Consider the following 22,625-nt stretch of genomic DNA (forward strand, 5'->3'; position numbering starts at 1 on the left):
TATAAAACCCGGTGTTGCGTAATGTCTCCACGCTGCCAGGGGAAGCCTGTAATCGCGTTGAGTGCGCACCTTGCCGCAGGGGGCTATTATTAGCCGTGTCCCCGGTCCCTGCGGTGCTGCAGGCGGCTATAATCAGCCGTGTCCCCGGTCCCTGCGGTCGGTGCTGAAGGCGGCACATGTAGCACCAGAGCAGGGGAGGCTCCCTTTCTTTTTTCTTTCCTTCTTTTTTTGGAGGGGGGCTGTGCTCCACTGCAGTACACACTTCCGTGTTGTCTATCACCGTAAAGCAGGAAGCAGTGTAGTAACGTGTGGGAGTTAATCTGCCCCGCTGCTGGTTTACGTACAGGTATGTCCACCAGGCTCAGAGTGAGAGTCCGCTGCGGCTTCACGGATTAATTATTCCGGGGGGGGGGGACAAGTGAGTGTTTGGACGGGGGCTTGTTCCTCTGTGTCACCTGTTTTCTGTTCACTGCACCAGCTCCATGTTTCACCGTGAAACATACATTTCATGTTGCAGATTCGTCCCGATGCCAGATGAAGGTGGAGGAGAAGCTACATGGAGGCTACAACCAACTAACTACCTAAACTAACTAACCCCGGATCAGTCGGTGCTCAGCATACAGGGGGACTCCGGTATATTGCACCACCATGCCAGCCGGTAAGCTCTCTCTCTCTCTCTCTCTCTGTATGTTGACATGTCGAAGAAATTACCCTGTGCTGCGTTTAAAGACATATTGTTTTGGTTGAATATCATTACGTTGATGGGAGGGCTGAAGTTGGCTGTGGTGCGTTCATGTACAGTCCTGTCGTCCTTCACTATAAGATAAGGGTGGAATAGTTTGTCTTTAAACATTCCATAAGAAAATGTCATTCATTGTGTCCAAAAGCCTGCTGCATGACATGTTTTGCTTTGTATCTAAATTTACAAAAAGTGAGCCATAACTTTGACGAAATACTTAAACAAAAGGCATTACATCATTGCCAACTAAACAATTTAAGTGAAACATCTGCACCTTTTCCACCATATGTTTTTAGGACTAGTCCTGAAAACAAAGTTTCGCTTTACTTTACTTTGTTGTTGTTTTGACCAGTAGAAAAGAGTGCTTTTTGATGAGAAACCAGATTACACTGACATCCATTTAAAAAAAATTTAAGCAAATGTGAGCTGCCACACCTTTTAAACTAAAGCATAAATAACTGGTTATTCATGGAGAACGAAAGGAGTCAGAAATATTTAAACCTATGGGTTCAAACTGACTGTAGATCAGTTAATTCTTACTATTTTATATATCACGTGTAGTTATTTATCTAAATATTTTAAACTAGTTAGTGGTTGGCTAAATACACACCTCCAGAACATCATTGAATGTAATGGTTTGCCAATATCAACATAATTATATCAGTTAATTAACTGGTATCAATTAATACCAGTTTTTATAAATTTGTAAAATGCTTTAATACTGATCTTTTTAAGTATTATTTGCACCAGTTGATTTTTATAATAGTCAAGTGAATGTGTTAAAAGATTTGACCCTTCAACTGAAACTCATTCCATCTTGTACTGAAACTCCAACCTCAGATGCAAATGATAATTGATTTCCCAGTTACAGATTCTTGAACTATTAGGGATTTTTGGGAAGGCATATCCTTCTTTGTAGGTTAAGGAAAGTGATTCACAAGGCAAATCAAAGAACATCTGGGCAAAAGCGTGAGCCTTGCAGGGCTTTCCTCATGCTTTATACTTCTATGACTCACTATTCTTGTGAATGGCCCGGAGTAGAATTTTGCCAGTTTCAACCCTCCAGATTACTGACCTGACCTCATAAAACTACCTCTTAAAATGTGAGCGAAACTTGTTGCACTTATGTTTTCCTCCAAATCATGATTTTTTGCATAGCTGTTATTTCCGAGCTCTTTACGCTGCAGCGACAACAAAGCTTCCTAAATGTACTTGTTGAAGCTACACTGATGTCGTAGTTTACATACCGACGTATCCTGATATTCCCTCGTTTCAGCCCGGGCTTTGAGAGTTCTGTGGAGTTTGCATGTTTTCTCCTGTGTGTTTTGTATTTCTTTCCTGTGTATTATCTCTCAGTCCTAAAACATAAGCATACTGTAGCTAAGAGTAATGTCACACTTGACAGGTTTTGCCCGATAACAATCGTGTGTGTTGCAACTGCTTTGTTGATTTGGTTCCTTTTTGTGGAGATCTGAACTCTGCCAAACTTTAATGCTCAGCCAATAATGGACAATTAATTCCTTGATAAGATCTGATCAAACACGGATCTTTGACTCTTTTAAATGTGCTGTATCTTTGCAGCTGATTACATATGTGTGTGAATTTAGGACTTCTCTTATATAAAGCTGCAGAGAATAAGGATGGATGGATGGAGTATAGTCGGAAGTGAAACATGGAAATATGTAAATTTTTGTACTTATTTTCATCAAGTACACTTTTTTTAATCCAACTCCACTATGTCACTGGCATATTGGTAAGAATCTTAATTTTCTTGCTTAGTTCGATTTTACTAACATGTCTTGTTTTGTATTTGTGTTGTTTTCTGCTCTGGTTATAATCCTTGTTGGACTAAACCAATGGACTTGAACCTTTGTGCTCTCACTTGATGATCACACTCTGGGCGTTCCTGCATACCAGGCTTTTTACACGCACAAGTCTTAAATATTCTTTTTCATTTGTTTCGGTAATTGGTATTTCAAAAACCCTTTGCAAATATTGGGTCGCAAGAAAGTGTTTTTTGGAAACTTTTACTCAGCTTTCACATCACAATGCCCAACACCAACCCGTCATTTTATGTACAACAATTTGCTGACTTTTTGATTCAGGCCCCGCTTGCATAGCAACATGAAAACAGACAACGTTCATTCCTCTGTATGCAAATGTTCTACTTGAGCTTTAAATCGACGTGCCAATATTTCAGTATGTGGTGATTGCTATGCTCTCAGTCTTGGTAGTCTTGGTGACTGGTTAGTTACATTAATTGTTAGAAAGTAATTTAGTTTTCAGAGAATAAAGATGAACTATCATAGTATCTAAGAAAGGACAACCGTGTGATCAGTGTGTAAAATGTGTTGCTCAATTTGCATTTTGAGAGTCTGAAGACATTGCTCCTCATGTTTTCCAGTAACAGATGATTGTTCAATGTTTAAACATGAACCTGAATGAAGTTTAACAAGATACTTGAACTGCAGTTTGCGTGGGGTTCACCATGTGCCGCAGGCAGCAGAGGTGCACCCTGTGTAATCAAAAAACACTTGACGCACAGAAATGTCAGTCACATGAAAAATCCTACAGCTTCATTCTCTATCCTTCCTGTGTGACTGATACTTCCGTCTGCCTGCTGCAGATAAATTGACTCATACCTTCACATTTTATTGTCCCCTATTTTGTCTGCCTTCTTCTAAATATATTGACTCGTTGTTTGGATTTTATTGGCAATAAATAAATACTTTTACTATGATTAGCATCTTAGCTCTCCTGACTTTTGCTTTTTCTAATCTTGAACTATCGGGAGAGTGTTGCATAAATCAGAGAACCAAGAGGAACCTCAGAGAGTCTGCGTGTGTCTGGCTTCTTTTTTTTTTTTCCTGCTTCTATTTTAGGAGTGTTGGACTTTGAGTGCCCTTGCCTTTTTTCTCTTCCTCCTTCAGCAGCTGCTCTGGCAGGTAACCAGCTGCTGTTTACTGGAGAATGTTTCACTCCCAAAAACCCACTTGGCTGCTGAGGGTGAGAAATGAACCCCTGAGACCCCCATTAAAAAAAAAAAACAACAACCCAAAACCCTTCCTCCAGACAGACTCATTATGCGTTGGTGTGCTGGCCAGTAGTGTGAGGTGGCAGCACATGGGGGGGGGCTTTCTGGCTGCAGATGTCTGGGTGATGCAGCAGGCAGCATCTGCAGCTTCAAGGACTTTGCATCCCTGCAGGCTGCGTGTGTGTGCTCCGTAATTACTCCCAGTGGTAAAACTGCTGATTACATTAGCGGTAATGTGACGCCTTCAACATCGATCCCTGATGGGCCGCCATGGCAGGATGGGGCCGTATGTTTGTATGTGTGTGTCTGAATATTTTAGTGACGTGCATAAGTACCCTGTGGTCCAGTGTTGCAGACTGCTAAGAGCAGCTAAACTGTCGACTAATTTGCATCATAATTGCTGATATGAAATAAAGTAATGTACCCCATTTGTCACTGCTGTTTAATTCTCCGTGCCTGTTATGTCACCGCCCACCTGTCAGCTCATGAAGCTCCTTCAAACCACTTCACAATCTGGAGGTTTTAATCGAAAGCACATACTCCTCCGAACTTTGCAGCTTTTTTTTTTGTTGTTCTTCTTCCCAGTTGTCATGGAAATGTAGATATTCAGATTTCCATTTTTGGATAGTTCAGCTCAGGGTAGTTTTTGTTAAGGCTGAGCGATTGCTCCTCAGAATTAGAAAGGAGATAACAGCAGAACATACGTGGAAGCGACTGGTGCAGCATTGTCAGAAAACCAACTAGTTTTAGTTTGCACGAGTCTGCTTTGCCCTGGGAGGAGTGAGGAGGTGCAGTGCCTTGAAAGAAAAGTCTGAATGAAGAGGCGAGCAGAAAGCCTTTAGGTACTGTAGTTTTCCTCACACAGAAAAGCCCTCCATTGTCCAATAAACATATCTGCCAGGAAGTTTGGGGATACGGCTGAAGCTGGGGCATCGCTGCATTTCTCGGTGCTGTAATTCAGGCTGTCATGTCAATGTGAAAAACACAAAGTTATGCAAACTTTTCCAAAAGCATGAACAGGAAGAGGCCGCTGCCAGTGTGTCTGATGTTTCCTGTTGAATGAGGAAGCACAAAGTTGTATGTTGAAAATGGGAAACTTGTGCTTACAGTGTGCCTACATCACAGTTAAGTGATGTACCTGTATGTATCACCTAATATAAATTTCAAAGTGAATTGGCTCGAGATAAATTACATTTGGTGACGTCATCCTTTGCTTTCAAAAAAGCTATAACTTTCTCTGAGCACATTTTCGAGACAGTTTTTGAATGAACTCACGGAACTCACAGAGGTTGTTTTAAAATCATGTTGGTAAAGCTAATGAGTGGACTTTTTGCGGAGACATATTTCACTTTGTTCTCAAACGGGTCTACATCACTCTGCTTTTTTTTTCCCCCCAGCACTGCTGTTTCTTTTTTCAGTAAAGAGTGGCGCTAAATAACATTATATTACAATCACCAAAAACTTCCGCACAGTAGTGATAATGGGAAAAGAATTAAATGGATGGAAAGAAATAATAATGATGGTCCACTTTAAGGATGAATAATGCAGTGTTTGCACCGAACTGTTGTGGTGAAGAACATGGCTCTTTGGTTACCAGTCAGCCTCCGTCCCCTCTCTCATCGACAGTCATGACTGAAAGATTGACATTTTGGACCAGCTGGAGAATTTATTTCTGCTGTGCTCTTTCCAGAGGAGCCAGAGAAAGTTGAAGGTACAGAGATGTCTGGTATTCTTTGCTCTTCATAGTGTTGTGCCATTTACTCAGCAGGACGGATGGATGGATGGATGGATGGATGGGCGGACCTCACAAGACTGGTGTTCACAATTTAACCTGAATTGATGTTATAAAAACCAGACACTGGGGTTGGATGAGACTGCATTGATTTGTTTAATACTATGGTTATTACTAATTGACACTAATTTCTGCCCTCGTGGTGCTCTATTTTAGAGCTCTCACTTCTGGGTCTGTTGTGGTTTAGAGGCTCTCATTATCCTCAAAGTGTTAACCACCTCATTTAAGTCATTATATAGGACAAATCCAGTGTCGCTGCTGTTACTCTCGCTCTGCTGCTCCTGCTGCTCTTTCAGACTGATTCAACAGTTAACGATGAGCACAGATAAATGGATAGATCAGAGGATTCCTACGAGAAAGTGCTTTTCCCCCACGCTCAATGTTATTGCACTGAGACCTGCTTGTTCTTGTTTTGCAGAGAGTATTCTGCTTCCAGGAAAAAGTTATTCTCAATTTTTGGTTTCGCAAAAGACGGCAGTATTTGTTTTACTCAATCTTTGGTCGTTGTTCTTTTGGTAGAAGCCTTAAGTATTGTCATTTCTGAGTTTACACATCTACAAAATGGACAACCTTCATACAATGACTAATTTCTGAAAATCCATGAAAAAAGAGGAACCATCTCTTAAAATGGCTACAATTTCATTGTAAATTGTACCTCTGAAATTGGATTGATAAAGCCTAAATTGTTTGTACAACAGTTTTTTTTTTCAATATGTTTTTTCTTAATCTCTTAGAATGTACATGTTTTGTGGCTGCAGACAAATCTAATTTCATGGAAAATTGCCCAAAATGGCTATTTTGCTCATAAAGGTTCAATCCCCTTGGAAGGATTGTGGCAGTCGTGTTGTGTTGGAGGAGGATTGTTTGTCAGTCATGCAATAACCTAATAGCAGATAATCTCAAGAATTGTATAATTATAGTGAACAGTGCTTTGCTTTGCCATTTGCTGTTAAACTGCTCATGAAAAAGGGGAAAAATCCTCCAACTCTAGTGGCTCCGTTTACCGTAGGCGTGTGTTGCAGTGGAAAAGAGAGTTTGAGATTGTTGGTGGCCGTGTTGCCTCCTACTGCAAGATGCGGTGATCCTGCTCTCGTTTTACAGTTTGTGTCAGTTTCTGCTGTCGTGTGGTTGGCAGCAAGCTAATCCCTTTTTCTTTTTCCTTTTGGTGAATCTCAGGAGTTTTTCGACAGTGTGGTGCAGGGGGGGGGGGGGGGGGTCGAGTTTTGGCCAAGGCTTCATGCAAGGTGTTTATTACAGCTGCTTCTTCTGTTTGGGTGAAAGGGGAGCTGACCTTGTCATGAGTTTGCTCATCAGCAGAAATTGAAGGAGCTGATGATGTCTGAGGAGGCATCCGTGAGTCAGGTGAAGGCGTCGGTGCAATATTTGAAAGAGCCACGTGCTGTTTTGATACAAAGCTACCTAATTGTATGTGCGCAGTTGGTTCCTGTGCTCTTCTGATGATTCCTGCCTCAGTCGTTGGCTGTGATTTGTATGCACGGCGGAAGACGGTTTGTTCTCCAAAGGAGGATTTTGGCCTAAATATAACTTCAAAGCAGCTGTGCCTCCCTCTGTTTCTTACGCCTGTCGCATCTCTGCAGACATGGAAGCTTTTATCTTTCCGTGCTTGTTGCGTGACGCTCGGCTCACTGCTCCCCAGCACTCATGGAGGGATTTGGCACTTTTCTTTTGGGCTGTTTTGTCGTCTGATGTGTGCTTGTGTCTCTATCAGCATCAAACAGGTGTCGGTACAGAGATGTCGAGCAGCACACCGACACAAGCATGCAAAGTTGTCCAGTGAGAAATTACAAGTGTTTTCTCGGAGGACTCTAGATTACTTGCAAAGTAATTTACAGTTACTGTAAATTAGTAATATACAGTATTTTAAATGTATTCCATTTGATCTTATATATGGTCACATTGAAGGTGGGACTCTTGTTGAATAAATTTAGTTTTATGCTTCACCAGATAATACCAATTGAGTTGAAAGCTTCCAAGCATGCAGCACTAAAGACATTGTTTATGAGGACCAAAGGAAAGAATATCTCATTTACCAAATCTAATAAACATTCAAGACTTTGTTAGTCAAGGGATTTGAATTGGTTTACATGTTATAGCTTGGTAGGAACAGAAATGTACTTCCTCACATTTGCTATACAATGACTGGATTTCAGCCTGATGTCAGCCTAACCTGGTAAACTTGAATCATAGAATGTCACGCTCTGAAAATAGGCACAGCACTTTGTCCATGAGAACACATCACAGTTCAAATATTGATGACACCACTTTTTAAAATCACTTTCGATTATAAGTCCCAAAGTAAAAGCATTTTAGAGACATAGTCATATGCCACATGAAGCAAATTCAGTCCAATTTGTGGAACAAATGCGACTTCCTGGCGTCGTAACAGTCCAGAAGCTTTCAGTGAGATCCCCCGGCTCTGCAGTCTGTCCTTTTTTGGATGTAAAATACAGTTTGTGAAGTCTGCAGAAAGAATGTCTGTTTGGACACAGTCAGTTTGCTCTCGCATATCCAGGAGAAGATCAGATACTGTGTATTGTTTCTCCCTCGATTTGAGTCCGAAAAAATAGAATTTAATGTCATTCTAATTTGTATAGTCACTGCAAACATCTGACCCAAGTCACACAAGATGTTTCAGACAAAACATAAAATAAACTGTCCATAAATCTGGAGTTTCTATAGAAGAAGCACTTTGTCCTCTTGTTCTGTGCATCTTTATGTACAGTTTGGTCACTGTCTCTCTCTGGGAAAATGTGTCGTGCAATTCTAGTAAGTTCTTTCCTCAAGATGTCTCTGGAGTCCCAGCTTTTTTCCTGACATGCAGCTTTTAGCTCTAATGCACAGATGTATAGAGTGCTGTGCGATTGACTTCAGAAAAACTTGGGTGTTTTTGCACAGGTGCTTTTTCCTGAAGTTGATGGTTTTTAAACAGGTCTTTGTAAGGTGTTTGAAATGACGTTTGTATTTATCAGTATCTTCACAATTATCAGTTCAGGTTAGCTTAAAATGAAACCTGGTACATGTACCGTGTATTTGTGGTTGTGTAAATACTGCCACCTGAAAGCTGACGCAACGGTGTCTCTGGTTTATGTCTGGGTTAGGCTTGGGGCGCTTTGTGTAGAGTTTGCATGTTCTTGCTGTCCATGCATGGGTTGTCCTCCAGGTACTGAGGTTTCCTTCTACATAAAAAAAAAAACATGCATTGAGGCTAATTAGCAACTGTAAATTGTCTGTAGGTGTGAATGTAAGTGTTTCTTCATTTTTGCTCTGTGATGGACTTCTGAGTATGAGCATGTTTTCAGTTGACTGATTTGACTATAGCAACATCAAAACTCTACTCGTTATTGTGGAAATTGGATTGTCAACAAATCAACCTTGGATCTCAGACAAACGCAGGATATTTAACAGTTAAACCTGTGAGCCTTGGAGGAATTCCTGCTACTGTTGTGGTTTTGAGAATCGATGATGATCATCAAACATGCATTAAATACATAAAGCCCAGCACCAAATAATGTGTTTAAAGATTCCAGTACCAGTGCATATACTGCATGTTAATGTCTTGGAAAAGCTGATTGTCGAGTAAAAGATTTGGTGCATTCACCTAGAATTGTACATGATTACCGTAGTTTCAGTATTTTTTATCTACAAAATGAAAATAAGGCACCATTTGGACTGTGTCAGGAAATAAACACAACCCTGACATATAAGCACTCCTTTGGAGAAATGCCCAACAGCATTTGAGCATTAACATGCAGGGGACAGCGGCTGCTGCTGCTAACAGCGAAGATAACGCACCTCATCAGGACAATGACCTTACAAGATATGCTTTTGCAAAAGATTGTAAAGTAAAGGCTTCCTGAAGTTAAGGTGCTGAATTTCAACTTGTTTTTCCACGGTTTTATTTTTAGACTGAAAGAGCCAGTAACCGTTTGTGCTTTTTACATGTAGACAATTGAAAGCCACACCATGCCATTTAGTCAATGAGTTTGAATCGTGAATATCATTAAATTTAATGTCATTCAGTGAGGCTGTTGTATGGGAGCTGCATTCTGATCCAAAATTCAAGGTTTGTCTGTTCTTTGCGCTCGTTCACGTCGTTTCACTCTATTTAACAGAGTCTGATTAAAAAGAATCAACAGCAGCTTTCTGCATCAATTACTGAGTTTCATTTCGTTCTGGTTTGATGAAAGCATTTGCTATAGTACTATGTGTAGACGAGCAAAAACCTGTTATTTAAAGGTGTATGTATTTGAGGCAGTGAAGGTTTAGTCTAACACTTTTCATTAGACTCAATTTAGCAGCTTGTATGCAGGTGGGTGTTTATTAAGTAATTAAAAAAAATTATTGAAATGCATTTAGTATTTTTTATAGCTACTTGAACAAACCCAAGTCCTTTTAAACTAGAAGTCTTTTGGATTCCCTGAACGATAAAGAGCTGGAGTTTGTCAAAAATTGCTCAAGTGAAAATGGAAAACTCTCATTACATCTCGTCTCTTCACATGACAACAGTGATCTGAGGAGTTCTGCACATGCACGAGAAGGATTCATTCTAAACTCGAACGGTTACTTGTAGAGTGCATACCTTTGCCAACGTCACATTCGTCACCATGGAAACCAATGGATTACAAGGTCATTTTTATCCACCACACTTCCATCATTTGTCAACCTTTGACCCTCCCCAACTGCTGAGCAGGGCAATCACGTCACAGCATCATGTGGCATATCAAAGCATAGGCAATTTAAAACTGAAGATTTTGGCATTGGTTTGACATCAATCAGATAGAAACTGTGTGATGATGATGCGATGGATATTTTTTTTTTACCTTTTCGTGACCTGGGCCTTAACCAGACTCAATTGCCCTCAAATTTAATGGAGCCATCCTTGGATAAACACAAATCATCCCTTTAAATATCTTGCAATTCATGTGTTTTTGCAAAAACTTAGTTACATATATACATACACACATACCAATAAATAAATACACGCAGACAAAAACATAACCTTCGTTGACGAAGGTAATAAATTCGTGTGTGGTGTTCACTCTTGCGCTGCTTCTCTCATACATTCATTGAACCATCATCTGAATCACATTTGATTTCTTACAAACATTAGATACTGAGTAGGCCAAAACCACAAAGACAGTTTAAAGGAACTTATACTTACAAACAGCACCTTCTTGTGGCTCTACAAGAAGTCTACATCGTTTTCAGTGTTTCTTCCATTTCCATGTAAAAATACTTCTTTTTTTTAAAATGTAGCCATTTAAGTGCAACACTTTTTAAGACAAAAATGCAAAAATGATGCATGCAATGATGCTCTCCCCCCCCCCCCCCCCCCCCCCCCCCCCAATATTCAAGGTTGAGGATCCACATAAATGGAAGAACAAATGTGCACATTCTCCAGAAGGACAAAATCACCCCGTTACACAACCACAATGTCCCGCACACACAGATTCACACGTGTGCTAAAATGCTAAGTGGTCCCTCTCAGTAAATCTGCATAATTACGCTCCAATCAGGATTATTAAAACATCGTTAGCCCAACACACATGGCCACAGAAATTTCACTCTTATATCATCTATTCAGTGTTTTTGGCGTTTCTCTCCTTAATCCCCCAGAGGAGTGGGTACTGGGTGGGTACTACCATTTGGACTCGACTGCAGCACTGCAGCTTCACCTGCAGCTTGCTGCCGCTGCTGGCGAGGGGGAAACACAAGCACTGCAAGGTCAGCGATGACTGTTGGTGTATGAAGAGGGGGAAGACAGAGAGGGGGTGAGAGAGAGAGGGAGAGAGAGGGTGAAAACAGAGGAGAGAGCGAGGGAGACGGAGTAGTCGAGGTCCACCTGGCAGGCCGTCTGCCACTTCTCCAAACGAGATGGATTCAGAGAACAACGAATCGGGTAAGGAGGCTGTTTTTTTGTTTTTTTTCCCCCAAAAAAGAATTGTTTGCTCTCCTGTCTTTGTGTGTGCGCACGCGACAGCTTTGCCAAATCCCTTGTGTGTGTGTGTGCCTGATTGTGTGTAAGACAGGGATGGAGCAAGAGAAGCTAACACATCCATGTATTGGCAAACAATCCTGCAAGGTGGCCGCCATTGATCTGCTCTGTGTGTAAACCCTCGGGCACGTTCATACAGTCTGCCCAATCAGCCGTCTCGTTTTCACTTGACGGACACTCCTTGAGACCAATAGGCATGAACGTTACCTTACTTGGAGAGGAATGTGCCACTATAGGGTGCTCAGGATTGTTGTTGTTTTTATGAATTGCAGCTCATGCTGTCGCATCAGCATTGGTGTAATCTGATTTTGCTTTCTATTTTAGTAGTTTAGAATAGTTATTGCCCCGTTCTTTCTATTAAGTAAACACAGCAGAGGGAAGCCAAAGAAAATAACTATGATCCTGGCACGTGTTTGCTTGTGTTTTACACTTGCTGACAAATAGGTTGCTGATGAAACTTGATTTTGATTTTGATTTTTCTCCATTAAGTCAGGAAGAAGTCCTTTTCTTTTCTCATTTTGGGATGCAACAATTTCTCTCTTTAGACCTGTGGACACACACGATTTCCGAGGTTAATTAATGTGAAGATGAGATAGTTTACCCAAAAATATTTATCCTCTGTAAAATCAAACAAAACGTTATATTATTACTGTTGTCATTACAGCTGAAGGTGTGATGTTTTCCCAAATAAACAAAGTGATTTTTTGTAACAGAGCTTACAAAACAATATCTATGACTTTAGTGATAATGCAAAATATTGTATCGGGAGAAGAGCTTGGAGCTGGGATTAACTAACTTGTATGTTTGGGGGAATGGCCATTTTCTTCATAACCAATCACACAAGGTATTGGGAATATAGTGAAATACATTTTTTCTATTTTTAGTCGAAGATAAAGCCCAGCAAGTCTGTTCCAAGGTGACCGATTGGTTTGAAAGTTATGAGATGTTACAGTGCATTCAAAACAGTATTATTTATGGCAAATAGATCTTCAGTATGAATGTCACATTAAAAGCAAAAGCACCGTCTCAAAATTCTTCCTTTTCTTGGAGTGAAGTCGACATCTGTTGTATGTTTTTGGAGAAGCTCTCCATGGTGTGTATGTCGGTGTATCGCCTGTGAAGCCCAGGTGAATGTAAGCATGAAGGACTGTGCACGGTTGTTTTGATGTTTGGGTGGCTGGCGGCTGTCCTTGAGCCTCAGGCTGGCAGATGTTTGATTGGCAGCAGTGCTGAAGCACCAGAGGTCATCTCCTGCCTTTCACGCTCAATTATGTCCCGCTTCATCCGCCCTTGCCATTTTGCTGCAAGACACATATGTGTGTTTATTCTCCTGTCTTTGTGAGGACTCTCATTTACATGCACACGTGCAAACTAATTGGAATACAGCGGTTTCAGACAGAACAACAACACAAAACTTTAGTTAGATGTTTTACTTACTACTTGTTTCAACTGGTTTGATCCTGAAGCAAAAATTAACTTGGAACTGCAATTTTATTGAAATGTACACAATTTATTACTGCAGAAAAAAAAAAATCATAGGGACGTATCCTTCCCAAAGATAGAAATCCAGAGATATGCAAACTCACTTGGATGCAAAGACAAGTGCAGCCAGGACAGCACACTCAGGTCCCACTGACAGATTAGCTGACTGTAAGATTTGCTGCTCACGCACAAACATGACACAACAGCTGACTGTACATTCAGTTGGCAGAGGACATGTTTATACTGACATTCTGCTTGAAGTGCTGCAGGTTGCATGTAATTTTACACTTGAACATACTGTTCATGGAAGGATGCGCGAGGAAATGTGGTCAGGTCAGACTTGATTCAGCTTTAGCTCGGTCTTTGCTCACAGCTACCAGGGGCTTCAAAACTATCTAAATGAATGAAGACAGCCATTATACTCTGTTTGATGCAAGTGTGGACAGCGTATAGGCAGGGTTTACCTCTGAAAAATACTAATCCTGCTTTTAAAGCAGCTAATTATACAAATACAGCATCCAACTTCCCCTTCATCTTGTACTGGCATCCACCCAGCCACCCTTCAGTCTTTACATTCAGACACCTGTCCATCTCACCATTTTATGTCTATCCTTCATCCAGCCTTTCAGTTTTTCTGTCCACTACCCACTCAGCCCTTCATTCCATTTACTCCCCCACCACAGTTTAATCCTACCTGTCATCCCTATCCATCCATGCTGGGCCGTGCTCCTGCTGTTGGTACAGGCTGCCACTTTAACGCTTAAGAACATGCAATATGCAAATATCTTGTACACAAGAGTGAGTTTCAGCTATGTACCTGGCAGAATCCATGACAAACTATATAGTTCCATGGTAACAACTTTATCAGCTTCACCTTTAGTTGATCCTAATTTAAATTGAGCCATTTAAATCGAATAGTCTGAATTACATTTTAGAGATGAATGAATACACGATTTTCCTATCACTGTTCTGCTTTTCTCTTCACATCAAAAGCTTTTGTGCAATTTTTCCCTCTTGATTCTTTCTAGGATTACAAGATTTTTTTCTGAGTTTGCATGCCTTTTTGGTGCCTCTGTGTTTTAAAATCAATTAATTCACACCAAACCTTGCGAAAGAACCAATAAAGCAACATTTTCTTTGAGTAACTTGAGTGCTCATCCACCTCTGCTGTGGAATTGCAAATAACATTAAAAGTTGTTTTGGAGCTTTTTGATGGCAAGAAATTGTAAAAAAGATGAAAATAAGGCCAAGCTTTTTTATTTTGGGTGGAGGTGGAGGAGGTGAATCCAGAAATGATCTGGGGGGGGGGAGGGGAATTAGCAAGCAGCAATCCACTGGGATAAAATATCTTGTTGACTTCTGAGGTCCACGTAGAATAGATCAACTGGCTCACAATGAAATAAAAACCACAGTAACTCGGATAACCATTTGTTACAACCGAGGTATGCAGAAGATAATCACAGACCACCGAACACGTCGAATCTTAAAGCTGGTGGGCCACTGCAGCAGACACACACACACACACACAGTGTGACACTCTTGGGTGCTAAAAGCAGGAAACTGAGGCAACAGTACACACATGCTTTCCAGAATCGAAGAAAAGATTGCCTGGTTTAATGCGCCCTGAGCTGTGCTTCTACATTTAGATAGTAAATGTAGTTGGTAGAATCACAATTTGGAAAGTATGGATCCTTTCTTGCATTCAATTCCTTGTATCATATGTCATTAATGTAAATTAATTATATGTAATTAAAGCTGCTGGCGGATGTGTAATGTTGTCTGATATTTTCTGGGCACACGTTAGACCGCTCACCATGTACATCCCTTCACAGTGTACCATCGTGCCAGAAAGTGAACATCTCCGACATCTTTATTTGACCATGATAATGATTTCAATGGACTTGAGGCCTGCATACAGGTTTCAGTCCACAATAGCCACGGAAAGATTCACATTAGTTAGTTCATCTATCAAATCAGCTGGCCCATCAGTTTTGACAAAAATTGGCACCTTGTTGAATCCATACCACCAAGAATGAAGATAGTTCTGTATGTATAATTCACTCAGATGTACTCCAGCATGTCCTGGAAGTTAGTTTACAAAGTATTATGGATATTTTTGGAAGCCAGCCATTTAAATTAATTATCTGGCAATCCCTTTTAAATCGCTGACAAAATTACTAATCATCAATTCACATGCAATTTATCAATTACTAATTGTTGGCCTGCTGTTGTGTTTTGTTTATTTTTTGTGATCATGATCATTGTGAATCCCTTTGCATTGCAATCTGTATGAAAGGTGCTATACGAATAAAATTTGAATTGATGACTAAAGCAGACTTCTACCAGGAAGCCACTGTTGTTGGAATTACTGGCTGCAGACATTCATCAAATCTGTCAGGATTCCAGAAGTCTGTGCCATTGTGTTGATTACCAAAGCTGACGACATTTGATTTGATGGATCAATTCTCATCAATGCTCAACCTCCACCTTTGGACTTTTCATTATGAACAGTAGATGACGCAGAAAACACATTACTTTGGTTCAATTACTATTGTAAATGTGGTGTCAAAGTCAGATCATTTATGTTTCACGTGTCTGAATCACTTGATGAATAACTAACCAAAAGAGGCTAAATATAACAGATAAAACTAGGATTATTGAGTTTTACTTGCACACCCAGGAGGTACACAACTGATATAAGCTTTTATTAGTATTTTTTTTCTGGTAATTTGTTACCATCTAGGCAGTACAGTACTATACAACTAAGTGTTGATGCTTGGCACCAAATAAATGTCTGGTGATATTCAGTAGACATTAAATCTTCCTCCAATCTTTATTTTGTCAAATAAAAACTGGAGCTGGTTCTGACAAAAAATACACAAGGTGACAGATGGTTATCAGTACATGTAATGTGATGCGCTCATTTACGTAAAGTTTACTAAAGAACATCAAAACAAGAACAAATCTGAATTTGGTGCCAGAAGTTACAGCCTTGTGTCTTCATATTTTCCAATCTATGTTCTCATTATCTGCTTGGATTCATACTCCCAGAGTCTTGGGGAAGAGCTGAACTGAGGCTGGCCTGATGTCAGATTTCCAAATAAAAAGTGGTAAACTGAGACTGCTGTGCTTCTCAGAATACCGAGTTCCTGGAATCTTGTCTTTGCCGCAGGATTAATTGATATGGTGATGGCTCGTGATCAGCTTAATTCAGTCTCTGGCAGATCGAGCAGATTTGATTGCTGATAGGGATTCATTCAGAGGCAGTCCCAGTTAATTGGATTTGTTCAGGCTTTAAGGAATGAGGAATTCTTTTATGAGGTTGGGTTTGACCAAAAAGCTTCATTTGTCATAAACCATACTGATGGTGCAGACATTGACACCATAGATGTGCTGTATTACTCCACATTAAATGTTTATTGTCTTCACCAAAGTAATAAAAACATTAAATTCAGACTTTCATGGCATGCTCTTTAAAATGATGTACTTGTCCAGCTTTGTTGTGGCATGTAATTATTGCTGCTGTAGATTGTATTTACTAGCGTTTGTCTTCCATTACTTTTACAATGTGAAATATATTTGTTATCATGAAATGGTTTAATAACACAACAGATCTCTGGTTCCATCTCCCAATACCATCTGACCCTCAGCTGCTCCGTATGTTAAATCTTGTGCAAACACGCCTGATTAAATGTAATGGGGTATTGATCAGATATTGATTAAGCATGCCAAGATCCAGCTAAGCCTTGATAAACAGCTGGGCTTATTCTACTAACTATTGATTGCAGAACCATTCCTGCAGCAAACACATTGTTTTGTTTATGACAGGTGGTTCTGCTTTGGTAGTTGAACAATCTTTACGTGGCTTTTTGCATTCTAAAACTACAATATGCTGTCTTTTATTCATAAGTAATGCTAAAGCAACGGCAGACGTTCTTACTATTGCTAATAGTTTTCCCAAAAATCTTTTTTTAATGTGTTAATAAATTCAGCAGCTCTCGGTAATAACAAAATAGACCTTTTTGTTTTTATTTTAAAACATGAAAAAAACCTGAAGTGAAAACGGTAACAACCTGGCGGTAGAAAGATGCAATGAATGGAGCAGTGTTGTTGTTGCATTGCGTGCAAACACTATAAAGCCTGAATTCACTCCACATTCGGGTCACTAATAATGGTTCCCCTTGTGCTGAAGGGGGGTTGCCCTGGTGTAGCAGCTCAAAGGATTCTGCAACAGTGTTGTTAGATATAGAATCTTCATCAGTTCTTAAAAGTGTTGGTACTTCCTTACAAAAACTGTACAAACAATGTTTCTATTCCCACTCAGAAGATTGCTGTATATTTGTTGTGGGAGTTCATTAAGAAATGCAAGGAATAGGTTAAATTCTTTGTTTCATACTCTCCATACAGCCATGGCATTATTCATGTTTCCTTTCCACACTTTTTCAAACTGAAGTTTTCCATCCTAGAGAAAACAAAAGCTTTCATTGATCACATCTACTCCCTTGTGACTGTTCTTGGATGATGCGTCTGTTGCTTTATTATGCGGGAACTGAAAAGAACCTGCTTAGGTGCACAAAAAACTTTCTGTGTTGGAGAGTCAAAATATTCTAGACCAAAACGTAATTGTTTTCCCTGTAACTAATTATCTAAATGAATGCAATCGAAGTTCCAGCTCTGTTGTATACAGTTATTTTGATGCAAAGCAAATAAATTGTAGGAAATTACGATACAGGCTCAGAAATGATCATGACTTAACTGTAGAAGACGTGATCTTGTTTTGCGTCTTCTTTATTATGCTTTGATTTATTATCTTTGTGTTTCCTGTGTCTAGTATTTGCACCTATGGATGGTGGGAGTGGGCTCATAAAAGCTTAGTGCGTTCACAACAGTTACTATCGTTGTGAAATGAAGAGAGTGCTAGTGTAACACCACATAGAGTGCTACAATATGCAGTTCGTAGGTAATGTTTTGGTCCATTTATAGTGTTTATTCCCGAGTTAATCTGCACAGTATATCCAGCAGCAGTTTCTGAGGACTCCTGTAGTGCCTTTTCATTATGACTGGGTTTGTATTTTGAAAATTGAATGTCTTCATGACACAAATGGGGTGGGGACAATAAGCTTGGAGGGGACAGCCTGCAAACAGGTGCAATGTTACAGCATTTCATGTCTCGCTTGTAAGAAAGAAGAGGAACCAGTAATAAAGACTCACTTTATCTTTCACTAATTTCATCCTCGAGAAAGTATTCCCGCAGTGTTTCAGACGACATGTCCAGTTTTGACTCAAAATTTAAAGATGAGGGCCATATAGTAAAGCTTTTAAGAAGTGAGACTGGAGTTAAATGTTTTATTGTCCTGAAACACTGCTACTGCATATGTGCACCACAATCATAGTAAGTAGTTAAGTAGTTTTTCCCGCATATACTTGAGTAGATAAACCGTAACAACAATAGCAACCTCCAGAGTGTCACGACTTCCAGTCCTAATTCTCTAGGGACTTGGTAGTTTTATAGTTGAGGGTCACTATAATAGCAATCCAGCTAGGTCGTCTGTCTACACAAATGTATGTGTACTTGCCACTTTCAATGTTGCTAGCGTGTTGTATTCTGTGTATGTGTGGTTTCATTACAAAAACAAACGGCAGCGCCTACTAGTGGCCAACCAATGAAACGTCACCATATTCAATATTTTTGCTTTTTTACGACATTACTTTCAAAAAAGTGCTGTGTGTGAACTGTTATGTAAAAGGCGCCTGAATGGGCCGAAATACTGTTTGAAAAACTGGTTTTGGGATAAAAACGAAATAATTTCTTGCATAGCATAATTCATGTCGTTAAAAAAAAACATTTTAAGACGGCCACAAATGCATAGATTGCTTAGCTCCTCCATAGAAAACAAGTTCATACATTTGTTTTACATTTAACTGGCACTCAACTGAGCGCACACAGAAGCCAAATGAGCAGAGATTATAATGGCAGGGCTCCAGCACTGATTAGGATGAGCCCTTTCTTTTCTCCATGATGCACTGACTTGAAGGCATTTCTCATTGCTCAGTATACTATGTGGTAATTACATGGTCCAGTGCTTTGGTGTACTGCTGGACATTTGCCATCACTCTTCTGCAGTTGGCATCACATGATGTATATAGTCTGCTGTCTTACTGATGTCCTACAGTGTCCCCCCCCCCCCCCCCCCCCCCCCCCCCCCCAGGCTTCAGGGGATATCTGTTTGTGCTTGCTCTCACAGGACTGAAATCTCATGACATTGAAAAAGAATATGCTGCTTGTGTGTGCACGATTGTTTCTAATCCGGGGGGGAAATCCTCCATAATAAGATTGCATTGGTCAGATTTGTCAGTACATAAAGTCACTTGAAGTTAGACCTTGGCATCAACAAAGTAAATGGGCCATTCTTCATTTAATGCGGGCAGGTTGGTTCGAGATTACATTTTGAGAACCTCGACAAAACAAATTAATTTCATTGTCTGCTTGTTGGGTCGCGCAGTGATTGGACCACGGTTCACTCACGACAGCCATGAACCATGTAGAACCACCTGTTCTGTCTTTGGCTGTGTAGTTTTTTGAGGTTCTCCAACTTCTTCCTCCAATCCCTCGTTCCAAACATTCACCAGTTAAGATGTTTTGTTAACTCATAACAGTCTGCAACTCTGCTGTTGTGTGTCAAGCCTGTATTGGATATAAAGTGAATTATTTTCCGTGTCAGACAAACTGATTCTTGAAACCAAATGAGCAGTGTGGGTAATATTTCACTCACATAGTTCGTCATGTGTCTGTGCTGAGCAGATGTGTTGTTTCAGTAAAGTAAACTCGAGTCGAGTTGTGTAAACGGCGTCATATGCCTCTGAATGCCACAGATTCTCTTCACTGCATCATTGAGACATTAAAACACTCAAAAGAGGAAACTGCTACACTGAAAAAACTTTATGTGGCTTTGTTTTGTATCCTGAAGTCCAAAAGGTTAATTTAGTGCCATTGTGATCATCAACCTTGACTTTAAGCGGATCGGATTCTTAGTAGCTTAAAAAAAAAAGGTCTACTTATGTTTCAGTGGAAAGTTTGACTTGGTGGTTTAAATGTTTCAGATGCATTTGCGGTTTCCAAATATAGTTTTTGAGAATGTCGATAAACATCTTTGATTCCGTGTATGGTTCAGGGTGTAAAAATGATACAAAGTGAACGTCGACCAAAATGTGTTTATGTGAAAACTTGAGGAATGGTTGCACAAGCAACAATAATATCACATTTGTCGCAACTTGATCCGAGAGACACGTGAGCTACTAAAAGGATTACGATTAAATTCTCCCTGCACTTTCCCGTACATGGCCTTGTCTCAGTTTTCCTATTGTTACAGTAACGTTTACAGATCACTGTCGGGCAGCTGCTCTGAGAAAACATATTTATGGGACTATGCGAGTATTGGGTTCACCCTGTTTTGCCCCTGTTTTGTGTGTTTGTTTGTATGTGTGTTTAGAGAGGGTTTGCAATTCAGATTATAGTGCTTCCATCGCTCTGACTGAACTCTCATTGCGAACTGACATACATTTTAAGGCTTGAAAGCTTGAACATGACTTTTGTTGAAGCAGCCTGATCAGGCACGCCGACTCAAATGAGGCAAGATGAGGAGAAATGTTTAAACCTGTATATGGTGTACTTATGAACACAGATGTTTGCAATGCTGCATGGCCAATTATAAAAAGAAGCATATATGTCTATCAAATACAATAGCTAGTCTGTTCAGTCACTGCATCAATTGGGACTATTTTCAATAGAATTTAAGTTTCAAAGGATTTGATCTTCATTGCAATCGGTCAATGAATAGTGGAAAAGTACAAAACTAAAGCAATTAAAGACATTAGAAACCCTCCCAGCACATTTAAACATGAACTTTGCTCTAAAAAAGCATTATAAAGACGATAAAATAAAGCACATTCAACGGTATCAGAAGTGCACCTGAAATTAAGATCTGGAAATCAAAGTTAGCTAAAACAGGAGAACATTGAATACTGATTTCATAGCAAACTGTCAGAAACATTATTTCAGCTAAGTTCTTTCAAGCTGGTGGAACTTTCGTGGAGTTTGAAGAACGTTGAAGCGTTATAAGTACATTCCAAAACAGAAACCCTTTCAGTTTTCAGAACTTGACAGGAACGTAGAGTCTTACCTTTTAATTGATTTAAAAAGGTCCTCAACGCTGTCATCCAAAGTACCTTTTATCATTAGTGCGCTCACGGTAAAATACATGGCTCTGCAGTGGTGGAATAGGACATCTTTTGCCTACGATATCGATTTAATAATCAGGGGTCGAGAATCAAGCGAGGGACAATCAGTCAAATGTTTAATTTTTTTTGTGGGTTATCGAAGCCTCATCAAATTTAATAAGTGGATCTGCTCTGCTTTTTATGTTCAGCGGTGGCACACCAATTATCTTTCCCTCAGCGCTGCAAAGCTTTCTAATCATGTGGATGTCACCGGGTCTCTAAAACACTGTTACACTCGGTGATTAAACAAGAATCGGTCTTAAAGTCTCTCTGTCCAGATAACAGAATATCGGATCTGCTCTCACAGCCACACGGCGCCTCATGTTGGACCCCTTTGAATGAATTCATTTGTGAGGGGTTCACTATCATGAAGATCTTAACATTTATTTATTTATTTTTTACAGATCCCAAGTTGAGGTCCTCATCACATTGCAGCTTAATTATCAGATTACATCATGTGTATGCGCAGCATATGTACTTTGTCGTTTACTGCTATAGATGTGAATATGTTGATGGTCTGCCTTTAGATTAAGCTGTTCTCTTATTGGTTATTGGAGTCTCCCTCCCACATGGTTTCTTTGCATAAGCTTTATCATAGACAGCTTGATCCAAACCATCTGACTGCAGTTAATGGTGATGCGCTGCCAAAGCTCCGGGAAATACAGATTTGAGTTTTAATCGTTCTTGTGAAAAAGAGAAAAGCCTGAGATGAGATGCAAAGCAGAATCCAGAGCAATGGTTTTGTCGTTTTCCCTTCTGAATCTTGCATAGTTGAACAGCAGATATACTTGCATTCACCTAACAGCCAGTGAATATCCTAGTTTTACTATAAAGTGTGGATAATTATCCAATTTTCTACAATAATGTAGCTGTTCATATGGCTGTACTAATGCTCCAGGCATTTTGTTTTTTGAACCTTGAAGACGTCTGTTCCCAAATAACAACTTTCAAGCTGATTGTGTTTCGTTGAGCAGGGGATGGATGGTGGGTTTGTCTCAGAACATCAAGTATGACTGGCGGAATGGTCAGCTGAGCCGTCCCACAAGACGCCCAGTCAGAACAAATCACCAAACCAAAGAATGCACTTTCTTGATTACTGATGTGTGACTATCCTGGTCGTTACAAGCTGATAATAATCTTCCTCAAAATATGATACGTTTGAGTCACTGCCTGACTGAGTCACAAGCTTCGTTGGTTCATTGCTGCCTTGAAGCGGTGGAGATTAACCAAATATTTTTTTGTCGGTGGGAGTGTATCACAATCAATCAGAACTCCGAGCACATGT

General features: G+C 40.0%; 1 protein-coding gene across 1 annotated transcript in view; it reads left to right on the top strand.

Moving 5' to 3' along the window:
• Positions 1 to 244: 244 nt before the first annotated feature.
• The window catches only part of efr3a (EFR3 homolog A), a 93,597-nt gene continuing 71,216 nt past the window's right edge, over positions 245 to 22,625 (top strand). The window contains exons 1-2 of the mRNA XM_080503023.1: positions 245 to 346; positions 518 to 658. Of these exons, the coding sequence (XP_080359149.1) occupies positions 649 to 658 (10 nt within the window). The 5' untranslated portion in view covers positions 245 to 346; positions 518 to 648. The remainder of the gene's footprint in view (positions 347 to 517; positions 659 to 22,625) is intronic.

This window comes from Blennius ocellaris (assembly GCF_963422515.1).
Source record: "Blennius ocellaris genome assembly, chromosome: 10".
Classification (NCBI taxonomy): Eukaryota; Metazoa; Chordata; class Actinopteri; order Blenniiformes; family Blenniidae; genus Blennius; species Blennius ocellaris.